The sequence below is a fragment of the Sciurus carolinensis genome, chromosome 9, assembly GCF_902686445.1.
Source record: "Sciurus carolinensis chromosome 9, mSciCar1.2, whole genome shotgun sequence".
Taxonomy (NCBI): Eukaryota; Metazoa; Chordata; class Mammalia; order Rodentia; family Sciuridae; genus Sciurus; species Sciurus carolinensis.
Genome location: NC_062221.1, coordinates 27,073,446 through 27,085,898, shown reverse-complemented (window position 1 = coordinate 27,085,898; position 12,453 = coordinate 27,073,446). Strand labels below are relative to the sequence as shown.

Sequence of the window (12,453 nt, the reverse complement as noted above, 5' to 3'; positions counted from 1 at the left end):
TATGTATATATACTACAGTTTCTTAATCCATTAATCAATTGATGGGCATGAGGGATGAACCCATAATTTAGTCATTGATCCATTTCAATTTGAGTTTTGTGCAAGGTGAGAGAGAGGGATCTTATTTCATTTTTCTGCATCCAAAATTCACCTATCGAGTTTCTCCAGCACCATTTGTTAAAAAGTCAGTCTTTTCCAAGACTGTTGGCACATTTACTAAATATCAGATGGCTACAAGTTTGTGGATCCATCGGTCTTCATGTCTATTTTGGAGCCAAAACTGTGAGGTTTTTCTTACTACAGCTCTATAGAACAATTTCAGATCAGGTATTGTGATGCCTCCTGCTTGACTTTTCTTGCTCAGTATTGCTTTGGCTATTCTCTTATTCTTCCAAATGAATTTAAGAATTGTTTTTTTTCTAATTCAGTGAAGAATTTCATTGGTATTTTGGTGGGAACTGCACTGAATCTGTATATTGCTTTTGGTATTATGGCCATTTTGACAATATTAATTCTGCCTATCTAAGAACATGGCAAGTCTTTCCATCTTCTAAGGTCTTCTTCAATGTCTTTCTTAAGTGTTCTGTAATTTTCATTGTAGAGCTCTTTTACCTTCTTGGTTAGATTAATTTCCAAGTATTTACTCTTTTTTTTTTTTTTTTTTTTTTGGTGGTACTGGGGATTGAACTCAGGGCCTTGTGCTTATGAGGCACGCACTCTACCAACTGAGCTATCTCCCCAGCCCTATTTACTCTTTCTGAAGTGATGGTGAAGGGGATGGTCTTTCCTGATTTCTTTCTTGGCTGAATTACTGTTGGAGTATAGGAAAGTTATTGATTTATGGGTGTTGATCTTGACTGCTACTTCACTCTGGAAGTCTTCTGGTAGAGTTTTTTAAATCTTCTAGATATAGGATCATATTGTTGGCAAACAGAGTTAGTTTGATTTCTTCTTTTCCTATTTGTATCCCTTTGATTTCCTTTTCTTGCCTGGTTGCTCTGGCAATCTGGATTTTGAGGCCTATATTGAATGGGAATGGTGACAGTGGACAACCCTGTCTTGTTCCTGAATTTAATGAAAATGCTTTTAGCTTTTCTCCATTGTTGGCTCTGGATTTGTCATAAATGACCTTTACGATGTTGAGATAAGTTCCTTCAATCCCTAGCTTCTCCGGTGTTTTTAATATGAATTCGTGGGGTGGGTTTTATCAAGGGCTTTTTCTGTATCTGTTGAGATGATCATGTGATTTTTATCCTTAATTCTGTTTAAGTGATGAATTACATTTATTGATTGCATATGTTGAACCAGTCTCACATCCCTGGAATGAAACCCACTTGATCATGGTGTAATATCTCTTTGTGTGTTTTTGGATGAGTTTTGCTGATATTTTATTAAGGATTTTTGCATCTATGTTCATCAGGATATTGGTCTATGGTTCTCCTTCCTTGATGTGTCCTTGTCTGATTTGCTATCAGGGTTCTACTACTTTCATAAAAAGTATTTGGGAGTGTTTTTTCCCTTTTATTTTTTGTGGAATAATTTGAGGAAGACTGCTATTAATGGTTCTGTAAAGGTCTGGTAGAACTCAGCAGAGAATCAATCAGTTCCTGCGCAAGTTTTTATTGCTGCTTCAGTTTCATTACTTGATGGGGTTCTGTTTAGGTTTTCTATGCCTTCGGGTTCAGTTGGGCAGATCATATGTATCTAGAAATTGGTCCATATCTTCCAGAGTTTCCAGGTAATTGGAGTATAAATTTTCAAAATAGGCTCTCATAATCCTTTGGATTTCTGATAGGTCTGTGGGGATACCTCTTTTTTCATCTCTGATCATGTTGATTTGCTGCTTCTCACCATTTCTTTTGGTTGCTTTGGCTAGGGGTTTGTCAATTTTATTTCTTTTCAAAGAGCCAACTCTTCATTATGTTTACAATTTCATTGATTTTGACACTAATCTTAATTATTTCCTATCTTCTACTGGCTTGGGAATTAGGTTGTTCTTTTTCTAAAGTGCTGAGGTGAAGCATAATCTTATTTATCTGAGGTCTGTCTAATTTTTAAAAAATTGTTTTGGTCTAACTTTTTAATGGAGGCACTCAGCACTTTATCTCTTCCTCTCAGAACTGCTTTCATACTCTCCCAGAGATTTTGATATTTGTGTCTTTGTTCTCACTTTTTTCTAAAAATTTCTTGATTTCTATTCTTATTTCTTCTTTGATACATTCTTCATTTAAGAGAGTATTGTTTCATCTCCATGTGTTTATGTGGTTCCTATTAATTTTCTTGCTGTTGATTTCTAACTTCATTCTGTTATGATCTGATAGGATACAGGGATTATATCAGTTTTTTATATTTGCTAAGATTTGCTTTGTGGCCTAAAATATGATCTATTTTAGAAAAAGTTCCATGTGCAGCTGGAAGAAGATAAATTCAATTGGTTTAGGTTGGAATATTCTGTAGATGTCCATTGGGTCCATTTGATTTATAGTGTTGTTTATGTTGGAGATATCTTTGTTGACTTTTTGTTTTGATGACCTGTCTATTGGTGATGAGGGTGTACTAAAGTCCCCCAGAATTATTGGTCATGGAGTATTTTTTTTTCATGTAATTGGGTGCATTGACATTTGGAGCATAAGTATCTTCTGGTTGGACTGTTCCCTCTACTAGGATGTAATGGCCTTCTTTGTCTCTTCTGATTCATTTTTGCTTGAAATCTGCTTTGTCAGATATGAGAATAGCTATGCCTGCTTTATTTATTCAGTCATATGCCTGGGATATTTTCTGCCATCCTTTTACTTTCACCTGTGGGATCTTTGCCTGTAAGATGAGTCTTCTGTACACAGCACATAGTTGGAGCTTGTTGTTTTGATCGATTCCGCTAATCTGTGTCTTTTAATTGGGAAGTTGAGACCATTAACATTCAGTGTTGATATATGGGGTTGTGTTTGTGGTTTCCTGCCTTTTTTTTTTTTTTTTTTTTAGCTATATTTTATCTTGTGTTGAAACTCAATTAGTGGATTGTTCTTCTGTTGAACTTCCTTTTTTGTGGAACTTGAGCATTGTTTTTAGTTCCCCTGTGCGAAGTTTATCTTTGGCTATTGTTTGTAGTGGCAAGTTGGTGCTCATGAATTCTTTTTGTTTATTTTATTCTTGTTGTAGAATGTTTTTATCTCCCCCTCAAATTTGAAACTGAGTTTTGCTGGGTGTAGTAACCTTGGCTGACAGTTGTTTTCTCTTAGGGTTTGAAACATCTCATTCTAGGCCCCCCCTTCTTTTAGGGTCTGAGCTAAGAAATCAGAAGTGAACCTTACTGGTTTGCCTCTAAATGTGACCTGATGTTTCTCTCTTGAAGCTTTTCATATTCTTTCCTTGTTTTCTATGTTAGGCATTTTGATTATGATAGGTTTCGGTGAACTTCTCATTTGGCTGGGTCTATCTGGGGTCCTGTAAGCCTCCTGTGTGCAGATGTCTATCTTGTTGCTGATGTGGGAGAAGTTTTCTGTAACTATCTCATTGAAATGTTCTTCATGCCATGTTCTCATCTATCCCAGTGATTCTCAGGTTTGGTCCTTTAGTGTTGTCCCAGAGTTCTTGCATTTTTCTGATCATGTTCTATAATTTCTTCCCCTTCCCTGCTTTCTGTGTACTCACAATCACATGGCCTGTCTTCAGTGCCTCAAGTTCTGTCTTCAAGAGCTGAGGTTTTCTGTCTAATCTGTCTAATCTGATAGTGATGCCTTCATGTTAGTGATGCCTTCATTTTTAATTTGATTGTGTCTTTCATTTCGAGTGCTGCTAGGAGTGCTGCTTGGTTTCTTTTCACTATATCTGCTTCTTCATTAAAGTGGTCTTTCATCTGTAATTGCTCTCAATTCCTTCCTTAGATCTTCTTTTAGTTCATTGAGCTTTCTGATAATCAGTTTTTTTTTTTTTTTAAATAATCTTTCTCTGGGTTTTTGTCCACCTCACTATCAGTAGGAATACTTTGTTGGGGGATTATGAAGTCGGGGGGAGAGTTGCCTGTTTTCTCATGTTTTCAGAGGTCTTGTTCTTGCACATCAATTGGATTCCTCTACCTCCCTTGTTTGTGCGTGTCCTTTTGTGTGCAGTTATCTTACTTGTTTTGGAACTTCTCTCTGATGTATGGGTAGATGCCCACTGGTGGAACCCTAGTTCTCTCTCTGGTTATTCTTCCTTGAGTCCTTGTTAATGGTTTGGGGCTTTTTGTCTCCTCTCTTCTTTGAGTTGGAGTAATGTGAATGGATCTTTATTTCTCTTGCAGAATCTTTAAACCTGTGAACTTTTAGTGTCCCTGCATGTTCCCAGTATCTCACAGAATGGGAGCAAAATAAATAGCAATAACAGTTGTTGCAAACAACAAGCAGTGAGTTGTGTTAATGTCCTCAACATTAATTGCCACCAATAAATAGGAATGGTGGGTTCAGCAGTTGTCAGTAGTGAGAACAGAAATCATGAACCAGCTCTGGCTTTAAAGCAAATAGCAGATGTCAGCTATATCGTCCACAGTGGTAATGACTGTACTAGCATTAATGGTGAGGGCAGGTGTTATATAAACTAATTAGTTCCGAATGATGTTAAAAATTCTGTTAATTAGGGGAAAAGGAAATTTGTTTGGCAGTTGGAAAAGAGTACGATTTTATAGAATGCAGAAGATATGTAGCAGGTGTTGTTTTAATAGAGGGAGGTGAAAAATAGAAGCAGCCCAGCATTGAGAGATGAGAGAGAGAACAATAATATTTGGGCATTTCCAAAAGAAGATAAGTTAGAAAGAGTAATGATATGTAAACAAATGAAAATAATCAAGTAAAGATACAGAATCCAATGAACCCAAACCCTCATAGTACAATGCTAGAATACATAATTTCATTTTAAAACATTGTATGTGAGAGGAAGAAACGACAAATAAGTGTATGCATGTATGTCCCTGAAAGAATCGAGATAGCCAGAATTTATATACTTGTGCATGCACATGTGCGTGTGCGCACACACACACACACACACACACACACACACACTGATGAAATAAGGGAAAAATAATGTATATTTAAATTAAAAATATGTATTAATTGGACATTATTAACCTTTGTGCATGCATGATTACATGGCACTATAGTGTAGTTCCATATCACATTCAGCAGAATGATAAGTTGTACTTCATTTATGTATGATGTGTCAAAATGCATTCTACTGTCATGTATAATTACATTAAATTTTTGAAAAGGAAAACACACACACACACATATAAATCTTGGTGAAGACTAAAGGAATTTTCTCCACTGAGGTAGTCTAAATATTTAACTGGAATAAGTGATTTTTTTCTTTTTCTTTTTTTGCGGGGGTGGGTGACAACTTTTCATTTCTGTGGTTGTACACAATGTATATTCACGCCATTCATGTAATTATACACATATAGGGTAATACTGTCTGTTTCATTCTCCTGTTTTTCCATTCCCACCCCTACCACCCCTTTTTCCTCTACACCATCCAAAATTCCTTCATTCTTCTCTTCCTCCCGCCACCCCCCATCATTATATATTGTCATGTACTTATCAGAGAAAACATTCAGCCTTTGGGTTTTGGGGCTTGGCCTGTTTCACTTAGCGTGATATTTTCCAACTTCATCCATTTACCAGCAAATGCCATAATTTTATTCTTCTTTATGGCTGAGTAATATTCCATGGTGTATATATACCACAGTTTCTTTATCCATTCATTAGTTGAAGGGCATGTAGGTTGATTCCACAATCTAGCTATTGTGAATTGAGCTGCTGTGAACATTGATGTGGCTGCATCACTGTAGTATGCTGATTTTACTTCCTTTGCATATAAACTGAGGAGTGGGATAGCTGAGTCAAATGGTGGGTCCATTCTACATTTTCTGAGGAATCTCTGTACTGCTTTCCAGAGGGGCTGTACCAATTTTGAATTCCACCAGCAATGTATTCCACACCACCTCTTATTATTGCTTGTGTTCTTGATAATCGCCATTCTTTTTGGAGTTAGATGAAATCTTAGGGTGGTTTTTCTAATTCTAGGGATAATGAGCACTTTTTCATATATTTGTTGATCACCTGTATATCTTCTTCTGTGAAGTGTCTGCCCATTTCCTTAGCCCATTTATTGATTGGGTTGAGTGATTTTTTTTCTATGTTTAAGAGTCTCTCTAATTTTTCTTGAGTTATGTACTAGTTATGGAACTAGGATTGGGAGATGTTAACCCCTTCCTGTTTTTGTGTTTCTCTCTGAGTTAACAGTTGGAGTAGCCTAAGATTGAAGCTGTTTGATAGAAGCCTCAATTTTCTCACCATTATGAGGCAGGATGGATTAAGACACATAGTATTTTAATCCCTCAGACCAGTTTAGTGTACCCCCAGTGTTCTGATTCTGCAGTGTTCTGTGAGGGGAGTTTGAGCAGGTGGCACTGAAGTGTAGTTGGGCCTCAGGTTTAATTGGGCTTTGTTGAGTGGAGTGTTGCTTGGACAGAATATGTTGACCCACCCCTAGGGCTAGACATTAGCTGATTACTTCCATGGGTTTGGTTTTCAGGTACCTCCCAAGAAATCCAGTCATGGGGCAGAAGGGCTCCACTCACTGCTTCCCAGGAACACAGCCTTCCCAGGATTAGTCCCTGAGTGTACTCATCCCCTGTTCACTCAGCCTCCTGACCAGCTTCAACAGTCAGAAAGGCTCCCCTTTGCTCTTTTAACTGGAATACCTCTGGATACAGTCTACTCTGTTTCTCTCATGTTCAGCAAGTCACCACCTAGGTCCCTGCATAGATGCCTGCCTAGGATATTGTGGCTGTGTATGTTTCTGATCTCCCAAGTCCCACAGATGCTGTAGGGGTGTACTCCAAGATGGCTCCCCCATCAGCCCTTGGAGACCAGCTGAGATACAAAGAATGCTTATTTAAGTATCAAGGTGTGGTTTTTAAGGACACACCTGCAGTGCAATCTCTTCGGTCAGATAAGTTTAGGCTTTGTTTTTGATCTCAGATTTTTCTGCACCATGACACCACCATGGTACAGCTTGAAATGTGGTTTGCTTTACTCCCCCTTGCTATGTCTGTGTCAGTGGACTTCTTTGTTTATCTTATCCAAATTTCTGAGTCCCTAAGCCACTTTGAGCGGACAATATTAAATTTTAGTGAAATTCGTCTTTCACCCACCTTGCTCAGAAAAAGCTGAACACCCAGTGGTTTGGTCTCACCCTGTGGTACAAATTGGAATGCAACTTTTCTCTACTCTACTGTCTTTCCTCTCTACCTCCATTCTAGTGTTTTTGAGGAATCTTCATACTGCTTTCCTGAGCGATTGCATTAATTTGTACTCACACCAGCATTGTATGAGTGTTCCTTTTTCCCCACATCTTGCGCACACTTCTTATTACTTGTATTCTTGGTGACTGCCATTGTGAGTGGAGTGAGATGAAATCTCATTATTGTTTTGATTTGCATTTCCCTGATTACTTCAATGTCCTTTCTTGTTATTTGTCTCTTTATTATTTTCTGTAGTTGTGTGCTTTGGTTTCTTTTTCTTCACCTGTTTATGTATCTTATAGAAGTTTTTCCTTTATTGTATCCTCAGGTTTGTATAAAACTAAAACTGATAACAATTTTGATAAGGTTAAAAACTCTCTTCACCCACCCTTAATTTTTGATGTCAAAATTGATATCTTTTTGTTGTGTATCCATTATTATTGTAGCTACAATTACTTTCAACTGTTTTGTATTTTAATTCCTATAAGTGATTTACATACCACCATTAGAGTTTTCTGAGTTTGACTACAGTAATAGAGTATATTCTTAATTAACTAAAAAAGTTTTACACTTTCATATGTTTCCATGTTGCTGATTAGCATCCTTTTATTTTATCTTTAAGTACTCCCTTTATCATTTCTTACAAGGCAGATTTAGTAATGAACTCCCTTAGCTTTTGTTCAGCTTTTCTGGGCAAAGTATTCTTGATTGACAGGTAGCTTTTCTTTTAGTTCCTTGACTTTATCAATCCACTCTTTCTTGATCAATAAGCTTTTTGCTGAGGGATCTTCTAGGAAACTCATGAAGATCCTCTTGTATGTGAAGAGCCTCTTGTATGTGAAGAGCCTCTGTTCTCTTGCTGCTTTGAAAATTCTCTGTCTTTGATTTTTTTTGACAGGTTGATTATAGTTCACTTCACTTGACACACTTCACTGAGTGTGAACGCTCCATTAATTTGAAACTGGATAATTTGAGCTTCATGTCCCTGTATGTCCATATTTCTCCCCAGATTTGGGAAGTTTTCAACCATTATTTCTTTTTAATAACCTTCTCCCTCCTTTTGTTTTCCTTCTAAAATTCCCATAATGCAATCGTTAGCTCTATTGTTATGGTATCTCAGAACTCCCAAAGACTGTCTTCATTTCGTTTTTTTAAATTTCTTCTTTGGTATATACAGATGACTTATATCCAAGTTCCCAGGTTCTTTCTTATGCTTGATCAAGTCTGCTCTTGATGCACTTTATTGCATTTTTTCACTTTAGTTATTGTATACTTCATCTCCATTTTTGGTTCTTGTTAAAATGAATTATCTTTATTGAACTTGTTTTATTCATGTGTTATGGTTCAGATTTCATTGTTTTGCCTGCTTTTTCTTGCATCTCACTGAGCTTCCTTAACACAATAATTTTGAATTATTTGGCAGGAAATACATAAAACACCACCTATTTGGTATTGGTTACTAGAATATTATTTTGCTCCTTTATATATACCATTTTTTCTTAATTTTTGTGTTCCTTGCAGTCCCATGTTGTTGTTTTCCCTTTTGAAGATGGAGTCACCTCCACCAGTCTTAACTGACTGACTTCAGGAAAGAAATACCTTCACCAAGCAGTGTGGGTAGGAACTACCAGACCCTCTCAGATCTTTTCTATGGATGCAGCTACTCTATACCTCTTGTTTCCTCTTGGGAGAGGAATTCTTAAGATTGTATTTCTTCTCTTGATTCCACAAAAGCCTGCTAGGTCTTGTAAGTCTCCCATTGGTTTTCTCTTGGACAATTTCCTAAAATGCTCAATTTTGTGTGCCTTCTTTCAAATCCTCAGCGTCATGCTGCCTGTCTGTGCATGATAATTATACTCACTAGGCATGGTGGTACACACCTATAATATCAGTTACTTGGGAGGCTTAGACAGGAGGATCACAAGTTTGAGGCCAGCCTCAGCAACTCTGCAAGACCCTGTCTCAAAAAGGAGTAGGTATGTTCCTTAGTGGAAGAGCACCCTGGGTTCAACCCCAGATCCATAAAAGGAAAAAAAATACACTTGCACTCCCTGTCTGTATAGCAGTGCTTGTGGAGCTGACTTGGAAGAGGTAGGTAAGGCTTGCGTAACATTTAAAGTACCACTGAGCCAGTTGTGAAGGGGATTCACGGGTGGTGCAAAACAAGCAACTTGTTGGTGGGCTTTCTGATAGATTCTGTGGTGTTGGTAGGGTCCACATACTTTCTTTGTTCCCAACCTCCCCCCAGTACTAAGACAAATTAATCACCTCAGTATTCTGAGTGTAGTGAGAAAGAAGTGGGCCTCTTGGCTAGTAGCTTACATGGGTAGTGGAGATGGGTGCTCACTTAACTGTGTTTCACTTTTCACTGTGGGAGAAATTGTGGACTGAGAGAGTTTCTCTTGGCACTAAGCTGACATCTTAAGGGAGGGGTGATTCAGATGGAGTAGAACTTTATTTCTACACTTTTCTGTGTATCTGTTCTTGGATTTATTTTTTTTGCTCCAGCAGAGTGCTGAAACTTCTCCTTTGGACTTTTATCCATGGGTAGTTGTCAAATCGAAGTTTCTGTAGTTAGAGGACAGTAGAAAACACCTATTTTGCCATCTTTCTTATGTCATCTTTGTAACATTTTCCTCTCAACAAGCCCTTGATAAAAGTTTTTATTTTAGTCAGCTTGTAAATTTGATACATATTAATAGTGCTGCAGTGTTATTTGAAGGTAATTTTTTATCAACTGAAGTAAAGTATACAAAGCAGAATAAAATCATAAAACATAATAAAAACATTCATTTGTACTCAACATAATGCACTGAGTCTTTTTTTTTTAATCTAAAATTCAACAAGCATTTCCAATGAAAAAACTCTCAGCCTCTTATAAGAGGGCATTTCCTCAACCAGATAAATGTCATCCATGGAAAACCTATAATCAATGCCATATTTATTTTTTATTATTATTTTTCTTTAAATATTTATTTTTTATTTTTTTACACACTGCATTTTGATTCATTTTACACAAATGGGGTACATCATCTCATTTCTACAGTACTGAGTTATTTTTGAACATAGCAGTGCTTTGTCAGCTATCTTCCTTTAGGAAGAAATGATACTTAATGTTAATTTTGTGTAATACATTTTCTTGTGCTCCTTCTGAGTGGATAATGTTCTATTTGGCTAACAGATCAGAATATGGATTCTAATAATCTCATTATATCATATGTCAACTCTTTAGTCCCAGAAACTATTTTAATATTCCTCAAAATTGGTGTAGTTGTTATAAAATATTATCAAGTTAAATCCCTGCTTTCAGTAACTTTTCATTCACGTTATAATGTTAAAATTCGAAATCTTTATTTGTTCAAAAAGTCCCTGTGAGAGCAGATCCCAGCTATACCATCCTTTTCTTCATCTTGAATATGTGATATCAATTCAGTATATTTTTGTGTATTTTTTCCCTTTGCTAGTGACACCATTCCTGATTTTCTCCTGACACACTTTTTCTTGTCAAGTTGTTTTTTTGAGTGTTTTGGCCCTTAATACTTTTTCAGAGAGGAGTTCACATACTTTTTCATCTTAAATTGTGTTCCCAAGATAAAATCTCCCATTGTCACCTTTTCAGTTCCTTCTTAGATTTATCATTGTCCATATCTATTTTCTTATTATTTATCACTCTGATTCTTTATCTAGACCAACAGCTCTCTGAAGAAAGGAACACTTTCCTTTTTGTTCCTAATAAATTCTTGATCATTAGCACAGGGATTGGCATCTTAGTGGATATTGCTTATGAGATGCTTTGAGAGAATCCAAAGCACCTTTCTATTTCTTGGTCACAATTCCTCTACCAGATGTAGGATTCTTTTTTGACACTTATTTTTAAGAAAAAACAATACCAACATAAGGGAGTTCATATAATTTTTTAAAAAGAATCCATTATCTTCCCTGCCTTCCAGATTTTTAAAAAGCCAGTGGTATAAGCCATTTTTCATGAAGGAAAAATCTAAAGGGCACAAATAATTTTTTAAAGTAATCTAAGCAAGGCTTTGGTAATGTTATGGTTTTTATTGAATAAAAAATGTTTAATGCTTAAAGTTCATGCCAAAAACCATGTCTTATAGTCTCTATCATGTACAACTATAAGAATGGGATCCTAATAGAATAAGTTACACTCCATGTCTGTATAATACAGCAAAATACACTCTACTTTCATATATATATAAAAAGAACAAATTAAAAAAGAACACAGAAAAAAGGAAAATGGAAAAAATTAGGAGTTATATAGTAAAATCCAAATGTTTTTACATTAATTCAGCCCACTTACACCACTGCACAATATCACTGCAAAAGGTCTTTAATCAATTAAATGTACATATTTTTCTATTTGCATGAATGTCAAATTTCAATTAAACATTAAAAAAATGAAGCAGACATATTCTAAGGTTGTATCAAAAATAATGTCTCTGTATATTGTGTCTGTGATTCTAGGCAGTATGAAACTGTGGTTCCACTCGAAGATTCCATTGTGACTGAGGTTACAGCAACTCTTCAAGAATGGGCCAGTCTGTGGAAACAGCTTTATGTTGTAAGTAGTTGTTTATAGTTTACGATAGCATTAAAATTCTTTTGTACCTACTAAAGAAATATTCTAACCTAATCCAATTCTGCTCTTCGTAAATTTTGAATATTATCAGGTTTTCAAATGTATATTCCTAATATTAACTGAAACATAGTAGACTAGGTTTTTTCCAGTCTGAAGTGAACACGTTTATATGCCTGTGGTCCCTCTTACCCTACTTTGGTCACTAGAATGTGATTTCCATAGCACCAGAAATCTTAGCTGTCTTATGGATTGCTGTATCCCTACATGCTTTTATAAAAACAAACAAACAAAGCATGAGTGTTTAACTTTCATTGTTTGTGATCCTAATAGTGACTAAGGACCAGGAAATTGTATATAGTAGTTTCTTACAACTACTAAGCTTAGAGTATATGCCACATATGATACTTTAGTAGACTAACAATTAATTAAAAATAATAAAGAAACCAAATAAAGACAAATTATTATAAAAAATCTTCTATGAACCTAAGAGAGTTGAAGATGATAAGATATACAAGTAATTATAATACCTACACTAAAAATAAATAACAGTATTTGACTTCTATATGAGATGGCCATTTAC

The 12,453-nt window shown here is 36.0% G+C and overlaps 1 protein-coding gene and 1 non-coding gene across 2 annotated transcripts in view; one reads left to right on the top strand and one right to left on the bottom strand.

Moving 5' to 3' along the window:
• The window catches only part of Dock3 (dedicator of cytokinesis 3), a 712,604-nt gene that overhangs the window by 267,920 nt on the left and 432,231 nt on the right, over positions 1-12,453 (top strand). Inside the window, 1 exon segment of the mRNA XM_047563117.1 lies at positions 11,759-11,855. Coding sequence (XP_047419073.1) covers positions 11,759-11,855 — 97 coding nt within the window.
• Positions 668-740, bottom strand: Trnam-cau (transfer RNA methionine (anticodon CAU)). Its single transcript has one exon. It is a non-coding gene; the product is annotated as a tRNA-Met (tRNA).